General features: G+C 41.5%; 1 protein-coding gene across 1 annotated transcript; it reads right to left on the bottom strand.

Moving 5' to 3' along the window:
* Positions 1–482: 482 nt before the first annotated feature.
* On the bottom strand, positions 483–20,971 carry ret (ret proto-oncogene receptor tyrosine kinase). The gene is made up of 20 exons (XM_069145165.1): positions 20,712–20,971; positions 11,393–11,638; positions 10,869–11,162; positions 9,921–10,159; positions 9,630–9,825; positions 9,337–9,536; positions 7,469–7,751; positions 7,063–7,194; positions 6,567–6,677; positions 5,895–6,011; positions 5,523–5,767; positions 5,279–5,426; positions 5,059–5,166; positions 4,765–4,979; positions 4,225–4,347; positions 4,065–4,135; positions 3,371–3,508; positions 3,119–3,218; positions 2,335–2,482; positions 483–1,483 (listed from the first exon to the last, which is right to left on the bottom strand). The coding sequence occupies exons 1-20, from the start codon at positions 20,773–20,775 to the stop codon at positions 1,326–1,328; spliced, it is 3,336 nt and encodes a 1,111-aa protein (XP_069001266.1). The 5' UTR covers positions 20,776–20,971; the 3' UTR covers positions 483–1,325.
* Between the last annotated feature and the right edge of the window lie 1,016 nt (positions 20,972–21,987).

The following is a 21,987-nucleotide window of genomic DNA, read 5'->3' on the forward strand; positions in this document are numbered from 1 at the left end:
ATTTAACCAGTTGATACTGAGCTGCAAAAATTAAGAGAGAGCTTCAAATGATCAATGTTCAATCAATATGATAGTGTTTACAAGTAAGGAGGGGTTTTGGTTATAACATCATGTATGTTTCGATAATAAAAATTTTACACTTCAGCTACAGAACCAGAAATTAATCTGAGCAGACTTTTAAACCTATTTCAAGTTTATTCAAAATGAATTCTCCGTGCTTTATTTTGTAAAGAAACAAATAAACTATTATTTGGTAAGCTACTTTTGAACTTTATCCCTAAATTACACCACAAAACTCTGCCTCTAAAACCTGAAAAACAACATTTATCATCTTTTCAATATTAGATAATTACTTACGATCCAAACAAGAGTGGAGCAGAGTTCACACTCTGGTTTGGAAGAGGCACCCAAAATAATAAAAAAAGAACATTTAAGTCATCACTCACAGAATCTTATTTCAAATCTATTTTCAGAGACATGAGTTGACAGAAAAACTGCACATTTTTATTGTTTATTACTAATTGGAACATAAACAAATAATAACAACAGAACAGTGATAACACTCCATGGTTTACAGAATAATACTTTATCCACAAAGATTGCCATTACAGTGAATAAAACCAGAAGTGTAGTCTGACACGGAGCATGGTCTACTTTAAGCCTCATGTCCTTTCACTGGAGTAGCTCTCACTAGATGATATTTTTCAAGTAAAAAAAAGAAAAGAAAAGAGAAGAAGAAAACAAGAACAGAAGTAAGAAAACCGTTCATTGAACATGTCTGCATTACTTTTCTTTGGCAAGAACACCTTTGAAACATCTTGTGGGGGAAACACAAAATGGGTCTTTGACATTTTGAGGAGCATAATCCTCTAAAGTAGAAACTTTACATTTTCAGAACAAGTCCAGCATTTCACTTGAATCCCGGCTGTCTACAACAGGTGATGGTAAAGACGTCCCCTTTTAACTCCTGGGCTGGAACAAGATCTTCACAGTCGCACATTAACAATTGGAGGCTATTTCGGAAGCGGCACAGGCACTTAAAAGACATTGACACTGACATACAATCTGGTACAAGAGTCATGCAGTGATACAACTTGGCCAACATGACCTGTGAGGTAATAATTAACATACTGAAGAGCTGAATGAAGCATGGTCTGTGTTGATCCAGCCGGTTTTGCAGCCAAAAGACCCCAGTTTTAAATGTTGAACACCCGTGCAACAGAAATAAAAGGGAACCCACTTTAGCATCAGATTGTTTATGTACAGTCTTACAGAAATATACACATCTACCAATTAGTCATCTTTTCTACAGGGTTGGTTTGTCTTTAGCTATCGAGCTTGTCCACAGCTTTTGCGGGTGAAGGCAAAGCCATCCAGTTTGCATATACACTATCATTGGCATATCTTGTAAAGACTGGATTAGTGGCATCATGTCTGTTGAGCGGTACCGGGCTCGTCTCAGGCCAGTTCGGGTATGACATGCCTAAAAACGAGAACACATCATTTTTTCTGCACTCAGTGAAAGATAAACAGCGTGCAGACAGCAAGGCTCTCAAATCAAACTCTGCAGGGCCGCTCTCTGAAACAAGTCCTGATTTGCTGCTCAGAGGTGGAAAGTTATGACTTTAAATATGATAATTCAGTATTTATTGGCTCCCCTGTGATGTATCGAGGCAATAATGATTTTTGGTAACTGTTCACAAATCCAGATGTAAGTAATTAGTCCAATATGGTCTTTACTTTTAATCAGTGTCCCCCGAGAGTTGCATTCAAAAGCCTTACTGTTTATCCGTTCAGCACTGTTGAGTCATTATTGATTAATAGCTAATATACATTAAAAAGTCAGCAAATTTAAGACAATCTGGAATTCAAACCACGATGAGTGATTGATTCAGTGAGGACCTGTTTCAAATGTTACACACTGTTTCCTCCAATGCAAACAAATCATGAATTGATGACAGTGGGAATGGGATGGAGTGGAAAAATGAGCTATTTACAAATTAAATGCAGGTGAAGCATGAGTATGAGCAGTGCCATATAAATTAGAATTGAAGGGTATATTCAGGTGTATTTACAAAATTTGGTCAGCATTCATGTACATTAGAAGCAGGTCCGATTTAAAACAAAAAAAGTCAAGACACAAGATCTTTTTTTCGCTGAGCCTCTCATTTACGGTGAAATGGGAGATATGTCAGCATTAATCAGCAAAAGGCATGCCTAGATCACAGTCACACACACTGGACTACGGAAAAAGCCAATCACAAGTTGCCAAAAAAGAGAGCTTGTGTTGTGTGTCCTGTTTCTAAAATCGAGTAAATGCGTGGGAGATTCTACCATAGAGCTTGTTTTCAATCCATGTGGAGGGGAGGGTTCGAGGGAGAGGGGTGTTATTACAGTCCACTAGGGGTGTGTCCTCTTCAGAGAGGGCGTCGTCGTACAGCAGGGCATCGGCTGGCGTGGACGCCGCCAGGTCCAGGTAATCCTGGCAGGAACAGATGAAGGTGCGATTAGGCTTACTCAGGGGGAGAGGAGTCGCCGCACGCTAAGGCATGCAAGATCCTGCAGACGCTGGTCTAAGACCTTTCTTTAAGTGACTTGGCCACTACCCCTTTGTGATAATAGACAAGAAAGAGCCTGCTGCATTCTGGGATGTCTGCATTTAACTTCTCTATATTTAGCCTCTGTTCAACAGCATCAGCCGGACTGGTGTGCTCTGCACCAAGGCCACATTTTAGGATTGCTCTTTAAACATCAATTATGGTATCTGCAGCATTCGGGAACAGTGACAGCTCATTCATGTGTGTGTGTGTGTGTGTGTGTGTGTGTGTGTGTGTGTGTGTGTGTGTGTGTGTGTGTGTGTGTGTGTGTGTGAGTGTGTGAAGCCAACAGTACATGTTGTCCAGCAGAAATGATTTACTGCTCTGCTGCAAATCTGCAAGCAGTGGAAAGCAAAGATCCCTAAACTCTGACTGTCAGATCTCAATGATGCACCACCCAAGTTTGGTCAAATTTGCGCCAGTAATGCACGGAAAGAGGCTGATTAATAGCTCCCCCTCGCTTCTTTCCAGCGGTGGATCATGAATAACTTACTATAATGTATTTTATAGCCACAGCTTACCCGACTTTTCACCATCATCTTTTCCAGTTCTTTGCTGATGTCTGAGAATGTCGGCCTCTTGTCTGCTTCTTGTTTCCAGCATCGAAGCATGAGGTTGTACCTGGAGAGGAGAGAGTTTCACAGTGGGTGAAGGAAGTAGAATTTAATCCTCTCAACAGTCATTTTCCACGACTGACTGTCTTAATGAGGTGGCGGGGAGTTACAGCACTCGATGCTAGAGCGGAGATGACAGAGTAACTAAGTAGAGCTCACATTTCCTCCGTGCAGTTCTCTGGTCTCTCCATCCTGTAGCCCGTCTTCAGGAGGTTAAACAGGCGCTCAGGAGCGATTCCTGGGTATGGATTCCCTCCCAGAGTCACTATCTCCCACAACAGCACACCAAAGGACCAGCTGGAAAGAAACACAGGAGCCCATAAGAACATTTCAATAAATAGAGAATGAGATCATCTTCTAAGATCCACAGTTTGGAAATACTCGTATTCACTTGGTTGCCGATATGATGCGACAGCTGACAAGTTGTTAGCTTAGCTTAGCATAAAGATTGGAACCGGAAGGAAACAGCTTGTCAAATTATGTCTGAAGATGTCTGAACAAAGCCTCCAAGTCACCACCTCTAAAGGTCAAAGTGTATCTCATTTGTCCATCCTGTTTTTTTCTGGCTACCTTCTTGGATGATAGCAACAATTTTCCATTTAGACTCCAAGTTGTTGTTTTTAAACATCAGATTTTGTACAAACGAGACACAACGTGTTAATTGGTGAGATTTAAAGGTGCTGGTTAGTAGGCTTTGTTCTCTTTGCTCAGAGCCAGGCGAGCTGTATCTCCATGTTTCAGTCTTTTCGCTATGCTCGCTGACTCCTGACTGTAGCCAACTCTCTGCAAGCAAGTGCACAAGCATAGTTTCCAAAATGTCGAACTTTAGCCTTTAATTTCTGATGATACTCACACGTCACTTTGTGTTGTGTAAATGTGATCAAACAAGGACTCTATTGCCATCCATTTAACAGGTATACGGCCCTGGATAATAGAGAAACACATCGTTAATCATTATTTTTAAATTGTTACGTTTACATGATAATTAATACCTTTCAGTTTCCTTTCTCTACCTTGCTTCTCTTGACATACGAGTCCTCTTCATAAACATCTCTGGAGAGACCAAAGTCGGAGATCTTCATCTTCCGTCCTTCAGCTACCAGGACGTTTCGTGCTGCAAGGTCCCTGTGAACAAGCTGTGGGACCGACATGCTCATTTAAAGGGCCTCACACAACCAAATGATTTCAGCTGCTAACGGTGCACACACTTGAAGTGTCTTCAACTCTTCTGCCGTAGTTTAAATTAAAATTTTATTCACCAAAACTGGTCAGCTGACACTTCAACTGCTTTCGTCTCTTATTCTTCAGCTGACACTTCAACTCCTCACAATGAATGAACTTAAACTTAATCAAATACTGTCAAGAGTTTCATTTGAATTGATAACTCAGCCTCATTCAGTTCAGTTCAGAGTTTTACTGTCAGACACCTTACATTTTGGGGGTTATTTTATCATTTTGACTAAGTTTCGTATTTCAGCAATTTCAAATGTTTCAACTACAAAATTTATTTAGTAAGCACACACTAATTTTCTTCAGAATACTTTGTCGCCTACCTTCATTTCTGCCAGGTATTGCATGCCTCTGGAGATCTGCCACGCGAAGGAGATCAGGTCGCCCATGGTGAGCGCCCTGTCGTCTGGGTTCTCCAGGTAGCTGGAGTTTCGGTTGGCATCCCTGCCCATGTAGCTCGGGCCAACTTTCCGGCTCTCTCGCAAAAAATTACGGAGCGACCCGTACTTGGCATATTCAACGATGAGATACAATGGACCTATTCAGAGAAATGCAGCACTTAAGACTCAGTTTGCAACACACCCTGACGGAGGATGGCAGGAAGACTGAAGTCTTACCGTCCTGGCTGCATGCTCCATACATCTTTATGACGTGCGGGTGGTTGACTTGCTTCAGTAAAGTGAATTCTGACAGCAGGTCACGCAGCTCACTGTGCGAAGCGTTTTCTGTTGTGGAGGAAAAGCAGGGATTGTAATGATGAAACCATTCATCTCTTCAGACTCCTCGTATATCATCGTTACTTCCGGGCCCGTATGGTCTTTGCCTGGCTACTTTTACCTTTAAGCATTTTCACAGCCACAGTGGTGTAACCAGCTTTTCCTTTCAGCCTGAACGCTGTTGCCTTGACAACTTTCCCAAACTCTCCTTCTCCTAAAGTCTTGCCAAGTACGAGGTTTTTACGAGGAAACTCCCACTTTGGATCCTCCTGTTGAAACAATAAAACAACATGTCAAACTTCTCAAATGTTCCAACACACGGTACAGAGGAGATAAAAGCCAGTTAGAGGCTGAGAGAAACTCACAGGTATTTTAAAGGTGTCCGTTTCGATGGACTCCTGTGAACCCCGGCGGATGTTGTTTGCTGGGAAGCTGATTGGATAGGCCTGAGCTGGCCGGCGGAAAGTCATCTCAGCGGATGCTATCGGAGGCTTGGGTGTGTTCTTGTGGTACCGGTGGATGAAGTACGAGGACAGGAGGATGGACACGATGAAGGAGAGGAGCAGAGCCGTGGCGATGATGGTTTTACACATGTCGTCACATATCGCCTCTGGAGGAGAGCATGACGCACTTTTAAAGAAAGCAGCAATCATTCTGGTTCGTTTTTAAGATGGAGTGACATGGAGGGAGTATTTCACTTAAATACCAACAGTTCAGCGTGATTTATGAAAACTTACCTTCAATGTCCTCCTTCTCACAGAAGCATTTCTCAGAGAAGCAGTAGCAGGTCCCGTAGCACGCCTTAATCCCGTTCCCGCTCAAACCTCTTTCATGGCCTCCGATCACAGGTTTCTCTGCAGAGACAAATAAAATGTGAACATATTTTATGCAATGCAGAATGAAGTTACTTCATATGTAATACACAGGATGTGTTGTGTTTTGGGAAATGGTATGTGAAGTGCTACAACGAACGTTAGATCCCTTTGGGCTGTAAGGTACTTTATCTTTGTAATTTCACCGAAAAAAGCATCACCGGAAATGACAGGTATTATTACAAGGAATTGGAAGAAAGTAGAAGCATCAACAAAAGATCAATGGACCACAATTGTAGAGGAAATGTACTCAATGGAAAAACTGACACATATAATGAGATTACAAAAAGCACAAAGAGATGAAAAATTGAGAAAATGGACAGAATAGAAGACTTGAAGTGGTGATGTAAGAATAGAACTGTGAAAATGCACAGAGGCGTATGACAGAGGAGAGGAAATGCATAGAGGCAGTGTTGATAAGTTTGTCATCTGTTATGTTCTTTCTTACCTTCTATTTTTGAAGAATAAATAAAGGTTAAAGTGACAAAAAAAATACACAGGATGTGTTATATAAGTGTAAAAGCATGTGTTTCTTACGTGTACAGTCTTGCGGGCATATTGACATGTCTTTACTTTCCACTGCATCACAAAAGCTATCGGGACACGTCCGCAGGTCGGGGGAGCATGTCGAATAGTGTTCTGATATTCCTGAAATATGAACACAAAGGAGAGAAAAACTAAAGCAGGAAAACATCCAGAACAAAAGATATGACGACACATTCTAGTATCTATGCCAGTATTTTAAAGCCAAAAACAAATTTTGTTTTTGTCACACTGCAACATGTGGCCATGCACAGTGGGTTTTTTTTTTTTTTTTAAACTAAATTAATACCACATTTTCCATGAGTCTTCCTGTTCCAAAAAGGATGTTACTGAGCAGGATACACAAGAAGGATCTGGGCCTTTAATTTGTTCCAGTAACGCCTTTAACGTGGCCACGGTCTCGTAATTATTCAGCAATGATACAATGTATGATTACAAAAAAATAACCACAGTGTGATTTGTTTTGAACTGTTTGTTAAATAAAGAGTACCTTTCTCACTGCCCTGCCTCCACTGGCATCTCCCCATCGTCGCCCCGAGGCCTCGGACAGACTCGCAGTCTGCTCGCTGTCTGTTCTCTGCACAGGACAGGAACTGCTGGCTCTTCTGACTCACCTTGTTGGCTATGAACAACAGAGCAAAAGGAACACATAAGCACATGTTTAGAGGACATTTGGTAGAAGTTAAAATTGTTGAAAAGAGTCTGCACAAGTGTTTGGTGTAAATTAGGAAGTGAAGTGCTCCTTAACAGCAGCAAGTGATCACAGAACCCATTAAAATTAAGCAGATTAAATATTAGCACAGATTAGATGACGATGTGAAGAATTTAATTATCTTTATTTTATTTTCTAAAGCTTTGTAAAAGGTAAAGTGGTCCCTGGCTGGTTACACTCTTACCTTCACCATCTAGTATGATGGTGATCTGAGTGCTCGCCTCTAGCTGTGTTTCCTCCTCCAGAGCTACAACCAGGTACTGCAGGTTCTGGCACTCGGGCCTGCGCAGCGCCTCCGAGTCGTTCACATACAGCAGTCCCCACCTCCCGTCTACGCCCTGCATGATGCTTATGGCTCCGTAGCAGGACTGTGAGTCGGCCGACACGTTCTTATCCGGCACCTCGAGTCGGTATGTGACGCTGAAGCCGTCGAACTGCTGGCAGTTCTCCACACACACTCTGCCAACCTGAGAGGAGATGGAGGAAGAGAGGGAAAGTTTAAATGACAGGAGGTAAACACCACTGTGGACAGCTATATACTGTATATTGATTAATATATTTCATTTATTATTATTATTATTATTATTATTATTATTATTATTATTATTATTATTTTTACTGCCAGCAGGTGGCAGTCTCTCTGTATGTTTAACAGTGAGTCAATGACAATTTTTTTAAGATGTTAAACTGACTATTGTCTCTATATAATGAAATAAACACTGAAAAACATTTAAGATGTATTCTTATCCTCTTATTTAGGCATACAATTATTACAGTATCAAAGCATTGCATTGAAGCATGTTGCAGTTCTGGCCACTTCAATGCATAAAGGTAATACATTCGAATCACTGAGCAACATTTACTAATGCTTCTAGAAGTTTTCACCCTCTGCTGACTACACAAAATTGTGCACCAGATAATGTTTTAGCAGACCAGACTGCCTCAAATGGGCTTCGATCTTTTTGAAACACACTGAGAGCTTTTGATGGGAGACACTGCGTACTAAAATGCACCAAATTGGTGGCTTATTGCCCCAACAGAGAGCCTCACAAGTGAATGAACCACCTACAAGTCAATCAGTTTTAGTTTGAAGTTTTCTTTTTTCTCTCTGCCTCAATCCGGTGGGAAAATCACATATGAAGCCAATAAAGCATCATACAGTCTTTCACACATTTTTGAACAAAAAGAAGACTAGATTTTGTTACTCGTCACTTTCATGCACCAACAATTGAAAATTATCAGGTTTTGGTGATGTTATAGTCAGTAGATGTTTGTGTTTATAAATAAGACCAGGCTGTGGAAAGGATTGGGTCAACATGTTGTTTGTTTCGTAATTGACATTTGGGTTTTGGCTTTTCCTTTCTCTCCATTTGAAGGTGTATCACTTCCTGGTTTTTGACCAAAAGGCTCGTACCCTCCCACTCAGCTTATTAGTGCGACATAATAAAGGTGTGCAAGCTACTTCTGATGATGACCCTGATGAAGAGCTGTGTGGGTCGCACCGCATTGGTCATTTTAAATACATTTTGCCATGTTAAATAAAAGCCTTGTCATTTCTCATGGACTCTACAGTGTGCTTTGGGTTGTTTGGAAGGAAACTTGCAGTTTTACACTTTGGACCGTATTCCATGTCTGTAATGAACCCTTCTCAAGAATGAATAATGAGCTTTGGCACTGAAACTCAGTACTTCTCTCAAGGGATTAATATTGATACAAATCATTGCAAAAGGGGCTCCTTTGGATCCATACCCTGGACTCTCTGCTGCCCACAGGGCTGTAATGAGGGACAGATTATATGTTCTGCGTGTGTTTGGCATGTCTAATGCTCTGAAGATCTTTGTGGTTAAAAGTTTATATAATAGATCAAATTCAGTGTCTGCAATAGGAAAAAGTGAGCAGATGTTTTTTTTCGTTGGAAAATGATTTTATAACTCTCTCAGTGAGCATGTTTATCATGTTCATGCATTAAAAAAAAATGCATAAGTGTCACTAAAGGCAGCAGCAGCAGACTAAACAGGGGTACAGGTCAGTATGGTTTGCAGTCAGGAGTACCTGTGCGTAAACAGAAGCTCTGCGCGTCACTGTAAATACGTGTGTGATGTTGGCGAAGCGGATGTGGACGGGTAAGATGGTGACGTTGAAGTGCAGCGACACTGTTCCCTCCAGACCGGGATAGGTGGTGTCATTGACCAGGTAGTCCAGACGCAGGGTGCGGTTCTCTGTCACGTACAAGTTCCTCTTCAGGACGAGCTCTAAAGTCAAGGAAACATCGTGAGCATGAGTCACTCCCTGATAGCTGATGTCCTCATAAAAAGATCTTTATCAGTAGACTCTATGTTACTCACTGTAGTCATGAACCGTCTCTCGAATGCCTCTGTGAGCAGCTTTCTTTTCACTGAAGGTGCTTTTTATGTCAAATGTTTCCTTTATCCATGGATCACTGTTGAGCAGAATCCCCACGTACTTATTGGAACTCTTGTCCGGGGGAAAGATGGGCGTCAAATCCCTGTCAAAGACAAACAAGGAGCCGAAAGATCCACCCTGGGAAAAAAAAGTCAAAATGAGACAATTTAGCCGACGTTGTGTCTATAAAACATCCAGAATCGATCCGCTCAGTGTTACAGTAGTCGTCTCACCGCTGTCCGATTGAAGCTGATGATAATATCTGCTGTGTCTGTTCCGTTCACATACGGTGCGTTATCATCCTCGTCATCGACAAACACATCCAGCGAAGTTTCCACCTTGGTGATGACAGTTTCTGTTCGGACCGTACAAACCAGCAGGAGTCTGTAGCACTCACTTTCCTCGCGGTCCAACGGCGCCGTCACCACCAGCTCTGTGGTGTTCTCATCTACAGCAAAAGGTGCCGGGGTGTCTGCAGACAGGATTAACAACAAAGATTCAGATCCTTTACTAAAGTAAAAGCACCAACACAGCACTGTGAAAATACTCCATTACAAGCAAAAGTCCTGCAGGGAAAATTCTACTTCAGTGAAAGTACAGAAGTATTAGCAGCAAAGTGTCCTTAAAGTATGAAAGTAAAAGTTCTGATGTGTTCCCTCTGACTGATATATTGATATATATTACATGGTTAGATTAATTATAGTGACGCTTCAGTGGAGTTAGTTTGAACTACTTTATTTCCAGTTGGATATCCAGGGATAGCAGATAACTCTGAGGGGTCGTCAGATGATTTCTGGGAGGAAAAACAAAGTTCTCATCCACAAATCTGTTTTTCGCTAATCTTAGATTTTTGGTGAGATATTGGATCATTTGAACATTTATTGAAATGAAACAATTACGTTTATTGGGAAAAAAAAAAATCACTATTTAGTGGAGCTCTTAAAAACTCAGACATCTGAAATGTGACTCCGACTGCACTCTGCTGTTTGTAAGACGTCAGAAGACAAACAGGTTGGAACCTTCTGGTTTCATCTTTAACAATGTGTCCAAATTTTAAAAGTTAGTTATATTATCCTTTGTGTCACACCTTCATCCTAAAACCCTTACAGAAAAAAACAGGACTTTCCCATGTTATTTCTACTTAGAGAAGACAAAAAAAAAAGGTGTTTAATGTGTCTAACCTGACTCCACGCTGTAGGAGATGGTGTAGTTGGGGCACACGTTGAGTCTGGTGAGACGCTGGAGCTGCCGCAGGGCCCCGGGGAACCTGTTCTCCATGATGTGGGGGTTGGACTTGTCTCTGTGCGGGAAGCATAACTCCTTCATGTCTGTGTGAGCACACTGAGGCATTGAGGCGTTGACGAAGTCCAGCATGATGTGAGCGTAGTTTTTGGTGATGCACAGAGTCCTCTTGAGGTAGTTAGGGGAAACCATGGCATGAAGGGACAGCTTGGTCACCGACCACGACTTTTGATCTGATGAGACACACAGCCAGAAGAAAAACAAGAAGCATTTTAATCTCGACTCTTTTTGATGACTGGGCTCTTTTTAGCCTGCATGCAATTACATTATCATCCTGAACGCAGAGCCAAAGCATAATTAGTATGCACAGAGCATCAAGGAATGAATTCACCCTCATGTCCAGAGGATACCTGGCACTGAAACGGGACTGTACTTTCCATCACTATGAAAAGGCCTGACTCACAGTGCAAGGCAAAATCGCTCTCCTCCAGGGTTTTGTTCAGGGATAGCACTCCGGTGTTGATGTCCAGGTGGAACCAGGAGCTGTAGGCCGGACGTCGCAGAGAGCTCATCCTGCACAGGTAGAAGTGCGCCCGCTCGGAGTCACTGTTCAGCATGGCGTGGACCTGGAGGATGGGCGTCCCCACCGGCTGGCCCACGTAGATCGTCTCAATGTACACATTCTGGGGGAAGTAGAGACCTGTCGCTCCTGCACAGAGAAGAAATAATAAGAATTAGTGAATCATAGGGAATCTGGTCCTTTAAGGACAACATCGTGATAACTGTAAAATAAGACCAGAGACCTTGTGTTATTACAAAGCAGGACAGCAGCAGTTATCATTCATCTCTTTCTAGATGTTTAACTGTGGCGACAATACTAACTGACAATGCTGTCTGGCCACTGAATGGAAATTAACACATACATGGGATTATGACAGGTCCAATTCTTTCCCCCTCCTCTGATGCGTCCTTCATCTTAGCGGAAATTGAAAGGAAGGCTCAAATGACACTTATGCAGCTCCTCTAATGAATTTCTCATCTGGTCAATAACATGTGGTTTCCGATTCTCCTTGTGTTCACCTTGAGAAGTTTAATTACAGGGGATAACATGATATGGAAGAGAAATGAATCATTACCTGCCAGAGGGGAGTGCAGGCCATGTGTGTGTGTGTGTGTGTGTGTGTGTGTGTGTGTGTGTGTGTGTGTGTGTGTGTGTGTTGGGGTAATCCATAAAGCGCTACAGCAGGCTGTGTGTTTTACAGGAAAATGGAGATGTGAGTGTTCCTCCTGTAATTATATCCCCGTTGTGTTCCTCTTTGACGACGGTAGGCGACCATTTAGGGAACGCACTAATGTCATTAGCAGACAGCAAAACTAGATTTTCTATTTCTGCTGGTGCAGTTGAGGCCTCAGCTCTGGTTTCAGACATTGATTTAATTTTGCCGGGTTTAGATGACAGGAGGCCGAGCTGATGGATAAATGTGGCCGTCCTTCCTGCAGGATGGAGATACACTCAGTGAGTCTGCAGACCTTTCTATTAAAAGTGTCCCCAGGACAAAAACAAACAGCGCACCACTTGTTTGTTAATCCTGTTGGGAGTCAGTTTCAAGACTGCCAACATTTTAGGGAGGATTTTCCACATCCTAAATCTACCACAACCAAATTAAAACCATTCATGCCATAATGGTTGAGAAATAATAAATTTTTGTATTTGGCTTAAAGAGGCTGTAATTTCACAGTTCACGTTTGTTTATTGACTGGCAAAGCTTTTAAATGTAAAAAAAATATAATAATATAATAAAGTAAAATAATAAGGATATGAAGAAGCAGGTTCAGAAATAACTCATTCATCAATTTTGTTTCTTTCACTGTAATTTCAGTGAACTATTCAGACAAATTTGAAAATTCATCTAAGAAAAGAAACATTTTCTGAAGCAATAGACGTACCAATCACCCTTTAATTAAAAATTAAGTCTGTTAAATTGGCTATGTTTGTGCTACCCTGATTTGCCAGGTACAGGACATCATTCAAAGTATATTTGGGATAGTATCACACCAGAGATCAGACTAGAATACTTTGATATGTGTGCATGGATCAAATGTTTCCTCTGAAGATAAACAAAAGGTGAGAGTTGTGTTTTCAGCATTAAACATACCAATATATATATTTTCAAATGTATTCTGACTGGAAGATGTACTGTACTAATGTACAGTAGGTGCAGGCCTTAAAATTTCAACTTGGATGGATGGTCTTACTCTGAATTAGCTGGAAAGAACAATTCAGTAATGATATAGGAAGTATAAAAGCGAGGTAAAACAGAATATGATGATTTTATGTGAGAAACTCTTGAAAATGTGGAGCTTTTCATTTGTATACCTAAAGAGGCCATTAGAGGGAGCCATTATCATACTGAGACAGGCCCGAAAAGAGTGGAAACCTGCAGCTTAATCATTATCATAACACATTATTAGACTAATGTCTGTGCTGGTTTCATATTAAAGATCCTGGCTTCATTTATTTTTTTACAACCTAGAAAATATTCACTTTCTGCAGCTCTTTATTAGATAAATAAATTAAATTAAATTGTACACGTGACAAAGTCATGAATCAAACACAGCAGATGACAGCAGCTCTGAAAGCAAAACGAGAGGGTCCAACATGTTAACCAGTGGGAGCTGAACACATTTATGGAGGCAGGCCTTGGCTGTAAGCCACAGTGGCTGGACCCCGTGCAACACAATTCGTTTATATCATTCAAAATTCAATTTCTTTCCAGGACAGAAGCCAACAGAAAGCAAGCAGTTTATATCAAAACTAATTAATTGAATGGATCAAGCAGGCCTCTCAGAGCAAATGGCATCTTTGGTCTGTGAAGCCATGATGACGACTTTCCAAAGCATGACTCATTACCTTCCCTAAAATGATGCACGAGAATGACAGAAACACAGATAGTGATGACATCTCGCCACTTATGACATTTTGAATAAAGATTTCAAAGATAAAAGACGTAGCAAAGGTTTTATTTTGGTGCTACGCCTTGAGCACTCTTTTTAGATTTGGACTTATAGGTGGATGATGAGCTGTTTTGAGCAGCTTTGGAGCCTCAAAGTATGTAAACATTAGCATCATAAGCAGACGCTTTACAGCCTCCAATCACGATAATAAAAAAAAAACTGGTGCTGAGCTTCCACGTACAGTGTCATTTCTTCAAAAGCCAGAGTGAGTAAATTTGCAAACAAAGCCAGTGTTTGAACAGGAGGACCATTGCAGCAATCCATGTTTACAATAGATATCATGTACTGCTGAGTGGATGGTGAAATTGAACACGGAAAAACATGAAAACAACAGCAGTGGAAAGTCCTCATTCGTCTGTACACGTATGAGTGCAGTTTCTGTGAGTTAATTATGGCTCTGTCTGTGTGTGTGTGTGTGTGTGTGTGTGTGTGTGTGTGTGTGTGTGTGTGTGTGTGTGTGTGTGTGCGTGCGTGCGTTTCTGTTATGTCTCGTATTTTAACCGTGCAAGAGCAAGAAAAGGACAAAACTCATCACAGAATCTGAAGCCATGCGCTCAGCCAGCCACAGACCTCAGCGTGTCTCAGCCTGGTCAGAGCTGATAGGGTGGGACGCCCTCTCCATCGTCCCAGACAAAGACAGGAACTCAATTAGCTCAATGCGTGCTCGGGCTGATAGATTTACCAGCTATGAGCTCATGTTCTGGAGTGACCCACAGGCTTACTAATCTACCTCTGTGAATCCACCTCTAAGTCTCAGTGAAACAAAAGTGGGGGTCTCCCACCCACCCAGACGTCCTCAAAGAGCATCCTTGTCAACAGCGTGGCAGATCAGGGAAAGTGACCTGGTCTGGCTGCTGTGTGATTCATCCTCTCTGTAATCTTGTTCGTACTCTGGAGCTTGCGTGGTGAGAGCTCAGCCTCATGCCCTTTTCCTCTCCCAAGGTCAATCTGCGCTGCATCTGTCCCTGGTAACGACCCACTGGAAAGGCCGTGTATCTGGCAGCAGACCAATCAATAAACGTACTAATCAACAGTGATGCTGATTGTTTTCCGCTGATGAGACGGACAGGAGGGGAAAAGCTGATGGCTGCATGTGTGCAATCATCTCTGCAGCACTTGTTTGGGCATCTGTGTGCATGTCCACAGAAATATGACTGTACAGGTTTAATTTCACAGCTAGCTCCAACAATCTATCCCATCAATATCCACACTTTCAAATAATCCATCATGTGTCACAAAGTAGCTGCAGCCAGCAACATTAAGGAGCAGTTCGCCCAGTTATATCACGGTGGTATAAACGCTATAAATATTATAATCACTCTGAAACCTATCGTCATTACTCTGCTTCCAAAGATGTTACAGTTATGGGAATTGTTCTCTTCAAAGATTCAATTAACTAAAAAGCTGCACATTCCTCCATAATTCCACTCATGAAAGCTATTATTGATCATAATGTTTTGAAATATCTCTCCCTCAGTTTCCTGTATCATTATGCACCATCGGTTCATCATATCACACTGGAATCAGGACCTGGGTTTAATATAGTCATGACTGTGATGCTTTCAGTCTGAAGGAAACAAAGTCATTTCCTGTCATGATGACACACTCGTCAAACTTTTCATCAGAAGATATCTAATCTGGGTTTGGAGGAGGCAGTCCGGCACCAGGTAGATTACTCAGTTTACCATGATGCATACCATAACATAATAATCAATTACCCCATCGTGTAATCCAATTAGCCCACAGAGAATACACGAGCTGGGATCCAATGAAGCATGTTCATCCGTCATCGAGAAATCTAATAGAACATCTCCTTAGGGGTTAGTTGCAAGTACAAATTCAGTTTAAGGATTCCTCTGGGGATGACTGTGGCATCAAAGATTTAACATGTGGTGCATCATGGAGCTCCAGTTTGATGCAGCAGTCATTAGACTGCTTTGATAAAACTATCTGTCCTCATCACAAAAAGCTATCAAATTCACTGACATGAGGTTGTAACTGCCTGCAGCAAAACACAGTAAAAGAATCTGTATTTGCATCGAGAGTTTGCAGCCACGGGTTTCATTAAGGTTTCAGCTTAATTGACCACTTTTAAATTTGCTACTATTAACAGCTTCCAAATAAACAGAATCAATCACAACCAAAACAGATCCTTCGCAGCAGGGAAGAGTCGAGCGGCTCTGTGAGTCTGTATTTACATTGGGCATTGCATTGTGCAACATCAGTAGCACCAGTAACGCTGCTAACATGGCCATCCATAGCAACACTATAATGTTTGGTACATTTAATATTTGTCATGCTAACATGGAAATATTTGCTAATTAGCTCCAAACACAACGTGCAGCTGAGGCTGATGAGAACGTCATTAGTTGTGCAGCTAGTGGACAAATTAAAATCTTGACCTAATTATGGTGCTCAATAAAAGTCTGGGGGTCAATAATGTCATTTTCTGTAGACTATGAATGTCTAATTTCATGATAATCCATCCAATAGTTGTTGAGATATTTCAGTCTGGTCCAAAGTGGTCAGACGAAACAACAAAGCAGCATTGCTATACTAGAGCTAACTGGCCAACATGGCTAAACTCAGCCAAATGTATAACTAACACATAGTGCACATTGTATAAAGAGGTCTGTTCTTTTAATTAAATAAACACTTAAAAAATGTAATTAAATATAAAATGGCTTAATTGTGGGACTCTCTCTTCCAGTTTAACGGTGCAACGGTATGTGGAGCATTTTAGCATCTTTAAATCTGAACTAAAATAGCACTGCTCAGATAAATAGTTGTAGTTCTGCTGGACTCTGACTGCTTGTTATTTAGTGTCACAGCATCAAGCATCATGTTTCACAGTGAATCTGATGGATTACAGAATAGAAACCAACGGAGGGCCATTGCTTAATGGCAGAGAAAGAAGGACGCTGATCTTCCAGCACAAATGAAAGAGAAGCTTTCTGTCACGAGCAAGTGGTGTAAAAATGATCTCCAACATGTTTACAACTTCAACAAAGTGAAAGATCAAACAGAGGAACGCCAGGGTGGGGCTGCTGGAGGAGGAGCAAGCATCAATATACATAAAGAGCAATAAGAAAAATATCCCTATTTGGAGAAATTGCAATAAATTGGCAGATTATATGTTTGTTAGCATCTGAGCTACTTTCTCTCCCATTCATTCCTGCAGTGTCTCACGGACAATGTGGACTCAAATGAGCTGAGCTTGTTCTTTGTTTTGTTCATTGTTGTAAATGATGGGTCAAACACAGCGCGCTCCGCTAGGCGACTGGAAAATAACTTGTCAAGACCCATGTGAAACGAGAGGACTAAATGCCTCGAGGGCGAAATCTCAATCAATGTCTCCTTGTTCTTTCACCACAGCAAATTAGATTCTACCCATGCATGAGAGGGAAGTGTGACCCTGAACTGACTAGAGGATCAGACACAGAGCTTTGACAGGTAGGAGCAGCATCCATGCAACGGCAGCGCCAGCAGCAGGAGCAACAGTGGGACTCTCGGCGAAGGCAGTCGTAATGAAGTGAGGGCTGCCTCTCCATCAGACACAATACTTAAAAAAACAAACACTGTCCAGCTTGGTCAGTAAACTAATGAGATGACAACATTTAAAAAAAAGTTTTGTGATTAACAATTGAGCTGGAAAAAAGAGGAGCTTCAAAGTCAAAAAGGCTGAAAATGCTGCGGCCGTGCTCTGATTGAACAGTTTTACTTACTGCCCCAACACGGCTGGTTTCAGAGCATCTGCATGTTTACTGTTACTCATTAACTTCTTGAAATGGGTGGAAAGAAGCTGAGGCCAGATTGATGTGGTTTTACATCATAGCGTGATGTATTGTGTGCCATAACAAAAAAAAATAGCATAAACCTTCCAAAATAACATAAAAAAAACATCCATGTCCAGCTTCTGAAAAAAATGTTGTTTTTCTTCCTGAGATTCAAAGAAAAGCTCAGCAGTTTCACACAATTGAATACAGAAGATAAACTCTGCTTGTAATATAATGTTTTCCAATTATACTAAAAGAGACATAGTGACAGCACGAGTGGAAAATTGACAAGATTTACAACGCTTCCATATGCAACACGAGACAGAAGCTTTACTAAATTATATAATTTAATAAGGCGCTAAATCAAATAGCAGCGTGTATCAAATGAGATTTATCGGTCTGGTCCTTCTCAAAAGCAAAAGATGCTGATGAAAATGACCGTTCTAAAGCGCGGAAGGGAAGGAGGAGCTGAGGAGGCTTCCTCAGGGATAGAGGAAGAGGGGGGTGGTCATCACTGAGGATGACCACTTGGTTAAGGTTTCAAAGGTCACAGGGCGAGGCGGGGTCAAAGATACAGTAGCAAGGTCACGGCGGAAGATAAACGGATCAATGCTTTTATGTGAAAACATCTGTGTCTCCTCTTGTGGGAGTGATGGATCACTGCGTTAAGAGGACTCGGTTAATTTCAATAAATGCTTTCAGCAGGTTTAGTCACAAAAGGAACTATTGAGTTTGAAGACCAAGCGTTTTGTTTATCTTTGCGAAGATGCCAATCAACACTGTAGGATTTCATCTCTTCTTCAAACTACTCTAATCATAAATCAGCCTTCATTTAAAGACATCAAATTGGTTAAAGGTCATTTCAGTGGAAAAACAAAACACTTAAATCCTTACAAATCCACAAAAGACTCCTCTTGGATCTTTTTCTAAATTATAAACATGTTAACATCCAAACTGCATCCAACTCCACAATCCACATAAGCTCCCAATTTATGTTTTCTACTACATCACTTCTCCCATTTAACTCCAGTTTTAAGTGCAGGGCAACATCTGAAAGTGCTGATTACTCTAATTGTGAGCACTGATTGCCAAATTCCTTTGTTTGATGACCTCAGCAAACACTAAATTAATCAGTAACCTGGACCAGGGATGGTAAAAAGCACCAAACACATACAGTGCTGCGACTTAAACCCATCCATTAGAGTCTACCAAATATTAGAAGACTTGTATGGCATTGAAAAATCCACATTACAGGTATTGCTGTACAAAACGTGCCTCACAGCATTTATGAGCCCCGACACATTTGTGAAATCATTTGGAAATTTAAAATGTTTGAGAGAAGTGTGTTATTATATGACATCAGCAGTCAGAAACAAATTCACTAGCTTGAACCTGTAAAATCAATCTGATGTGTCATCTGAAGGGGAAGCCAATGTCCGACCTGCAGTCGGAGCGGTGTGTGCACTTGTATAACAGGAGATATTTTCCTAAAGAAAACAAACAGCCGGTGTTTACCCAGAGATGGGAGCAGCTGCTGCACACCTGCCTGCAGCTCGCCTCTTCTCCTCCCTGGACAAGTGCAGGTCTTTTGTTGCAACAAACGGGCAGGTGATGGATGCCGCATTTACGCAGGGTTTAGCTTTCAGCACCCGTTTAATTACCATCACGTCCTTGACATATGAAATCCAACTGGACCAATGGTGTTCTTCTATAAATATCAGGAGAAATGTCTGCTTCAGTGATAATACATGGAGAGCAAAGTAGAAGGGAGATGTAGATGTATGTAGGGTGAGTGAGAGGAACATCAATTTACATCACTCTGTGCACTGAAAACTATACAATTAAAAATAAGCAGCGGACACTGCACACAAGTATGCCCACTTAAAATTAATCATTTTAACAACTCTGCAGAAAACTGCTCCCCTGGGTGGTTACGTACTCCTAGTTTCTCAGTAACCCCCACTTTTGCAGGCATGAAATAGCAGTGACCCATTCACATGAAAATTAAGACCGTTTTTCACACCTCAATTCCACTAAAAGACTCTGATGATGATATTACTTTTACACTCTACATCCCTGATGAATGCACTGATAGTAACCTCTGAGAAGACCAGTTCAAAGTCCAAAAACAAATCCAGGAATTCCACGCAATGGCCTATATTTGTCCGAGCATCACATCTGACAAACAGGCTGCACGCTGAGATTTACACACTCCTGAGCTATGAGAGACACTTTAAATATAGACTGCATGGCAGGACCGTGTTGGTACAGTTGGGCTGTGGGATTTTGAATGGGATTATAATATTATGATATAGAGCTATATTCATTTTGACTCTGGGGGTTCAATGTGCCATACCATGCATAACAACCAGAGCACAATGCACGTATCAATTTCTGCAGGATGAGACACTGCTGGCATTGTGATCGTGCCTTTTCAGACACTTCTTGAAAAAAACAGAAAGCCTTAAAAATCACTCAGTTTCCAAAATGCTGCAATTTAGCAAAGCGATTCAGCTTTACACATGAGCAGTCATGTGTGTTTGTCTGTCGCAAACTAGATTTCAGGTCCATTGGCTGTTTGTAGCAGCAAAGAAACCTTTTTTCTCTATATTTCTGTTTTGCAGAGTCACAAACGTGGTGAATTTAAATAAAAAACAAACAATAGTTTAGTTCCTGCTGCCCTGACTGACAGGAGAGGAAGAGATAAAGAAGATCTTTCACACAAACAATGATGCTTTCAGAACAAATGCGTATGAAATGCATAAAGCAGGCACAGTTTAAAATATTCTCCTTTGGACTATCAGAGCTCATATAAAAGTGTTATTTCATTTCAATTTAGTTTTAATTAATATAACTATCTTTTTCTAATAAGCCACCATCAATTTGGACATACTTTAGTGCAAGATGTAAAGATGTTTTCCAACTTCATCACCTCTTCATCTCTTCCTCTCCAGTGATCACTTCAACAGTAAAACTGATGATGAATCTTACCTTCAAGCAGGAGCAGCAGCAGCGCGACGATGTTTCCCCGAGAGAAACCACAACTTGACCCCATATTCACGAACCATAAGTGAAAGTTTCTGAATGAAAACGCGATTAAAAAAAGTTCCTTTTTTGAAGAAAAACGAAAAAGAGGAAACCGATCGAATAAAGAGCGTCAGTGTATAAACCAGTGCGCGTCCTGCGTTCGCGGCTCCGGGCAGCCAGATGAAGTCTTTAGTGTCCCATCGACGGGCTGCTGCTGGGCTGACTGGCTGGTCAGGGGGAGGAGGTTCACTGCTTCACCACTCACTGCCCCGCTGCTTCCGAAGCAGCAGGCGTCTCAGCATCTACAGGAAATTTAAGAGCACAATTTAACAGCAGGTCAGCCATCTCATTAACGCTCTGCGGGGGAAAATTATCAACAATTACCATTAGATGTGTAATGGTTCATTTTAAAGGTACATGCACTGTTTCAAAGGGGCATCAGGTGTGTGCGATTTAATTACTCGTTCAGTTACTTCGTTACTGAAATGCATTAATGCAATTAAGTGGATTTAAAAAACACATTTTTTTTTTTAAATTTGAGAACAAGGTGGACAGAATAAAGTGAACACCTGCCTTTGGGGAGGGATTTTTGGTTAAATGATAAAACATTTCATTGCTGAGCTGCAACCCAAACCATCACATGGATTAATAACACCACACGAATGACATCCACAGTGTTTATCCTCACATAAATCACACTTTAAGTCCCAGAACAGAATCAGCACAGCATTGTAGACCAGCTGTGTGACTCTGGTCAAACTCGGTGCGACCTTTCCTCTCTGAGGTGTGAGTGTGTGTCCGAGGCTGAGGGCCGTGTTAAAGTGTGGGGATCTCTGTGTGACTGGATGATGTGGAGTGATGCATTGCTGCAGCCTCGGGCCAGGACACCAGTCACTCACACAGCAGTCGCTTTCCAATCAATGTCCCTGCATGGAGCAAAAACACTAAGGCTCACTGGGCCGCGGAGGAGAGAGCAGGGCTCCTCAGAGGATCCATCAGGTTTCACCAACTGAAAAAAAAATACAGATTACTGGGTCTGTACTTATATCTGCACCTCTTGTCTTTGGGATGATCAACTGCTTTTTGGTGTACTCTTACAGAAAAAATACGTGAGTTTCAATCTTTTCCTCATGGGACAGATAGGATCACATGTATGACACATGCTTACCACATGTTGCAACACATGATAACATGGGGAAAATACGAGGAAAAGTTCTTACATGGGCTTCAAACATTACAT

The sequence above is a fragment of the Embiotoca jacksoni genome, unplaced genomic scaffold (assembly GCF_022577435.1).
Source record: "Embiotoca jacksoni isolate LCO1_2020_lvr unplaced genomic scaffold, fEmbJac1.0.p SCAF_12, whole genome shotgun sequence".
Classification (NCBI taxonomy): Eukaryota; Metazoa; Chordata; class Actinopteri; family Embiotocidae; genus Embiotoca; species Embiotoca jacksoni.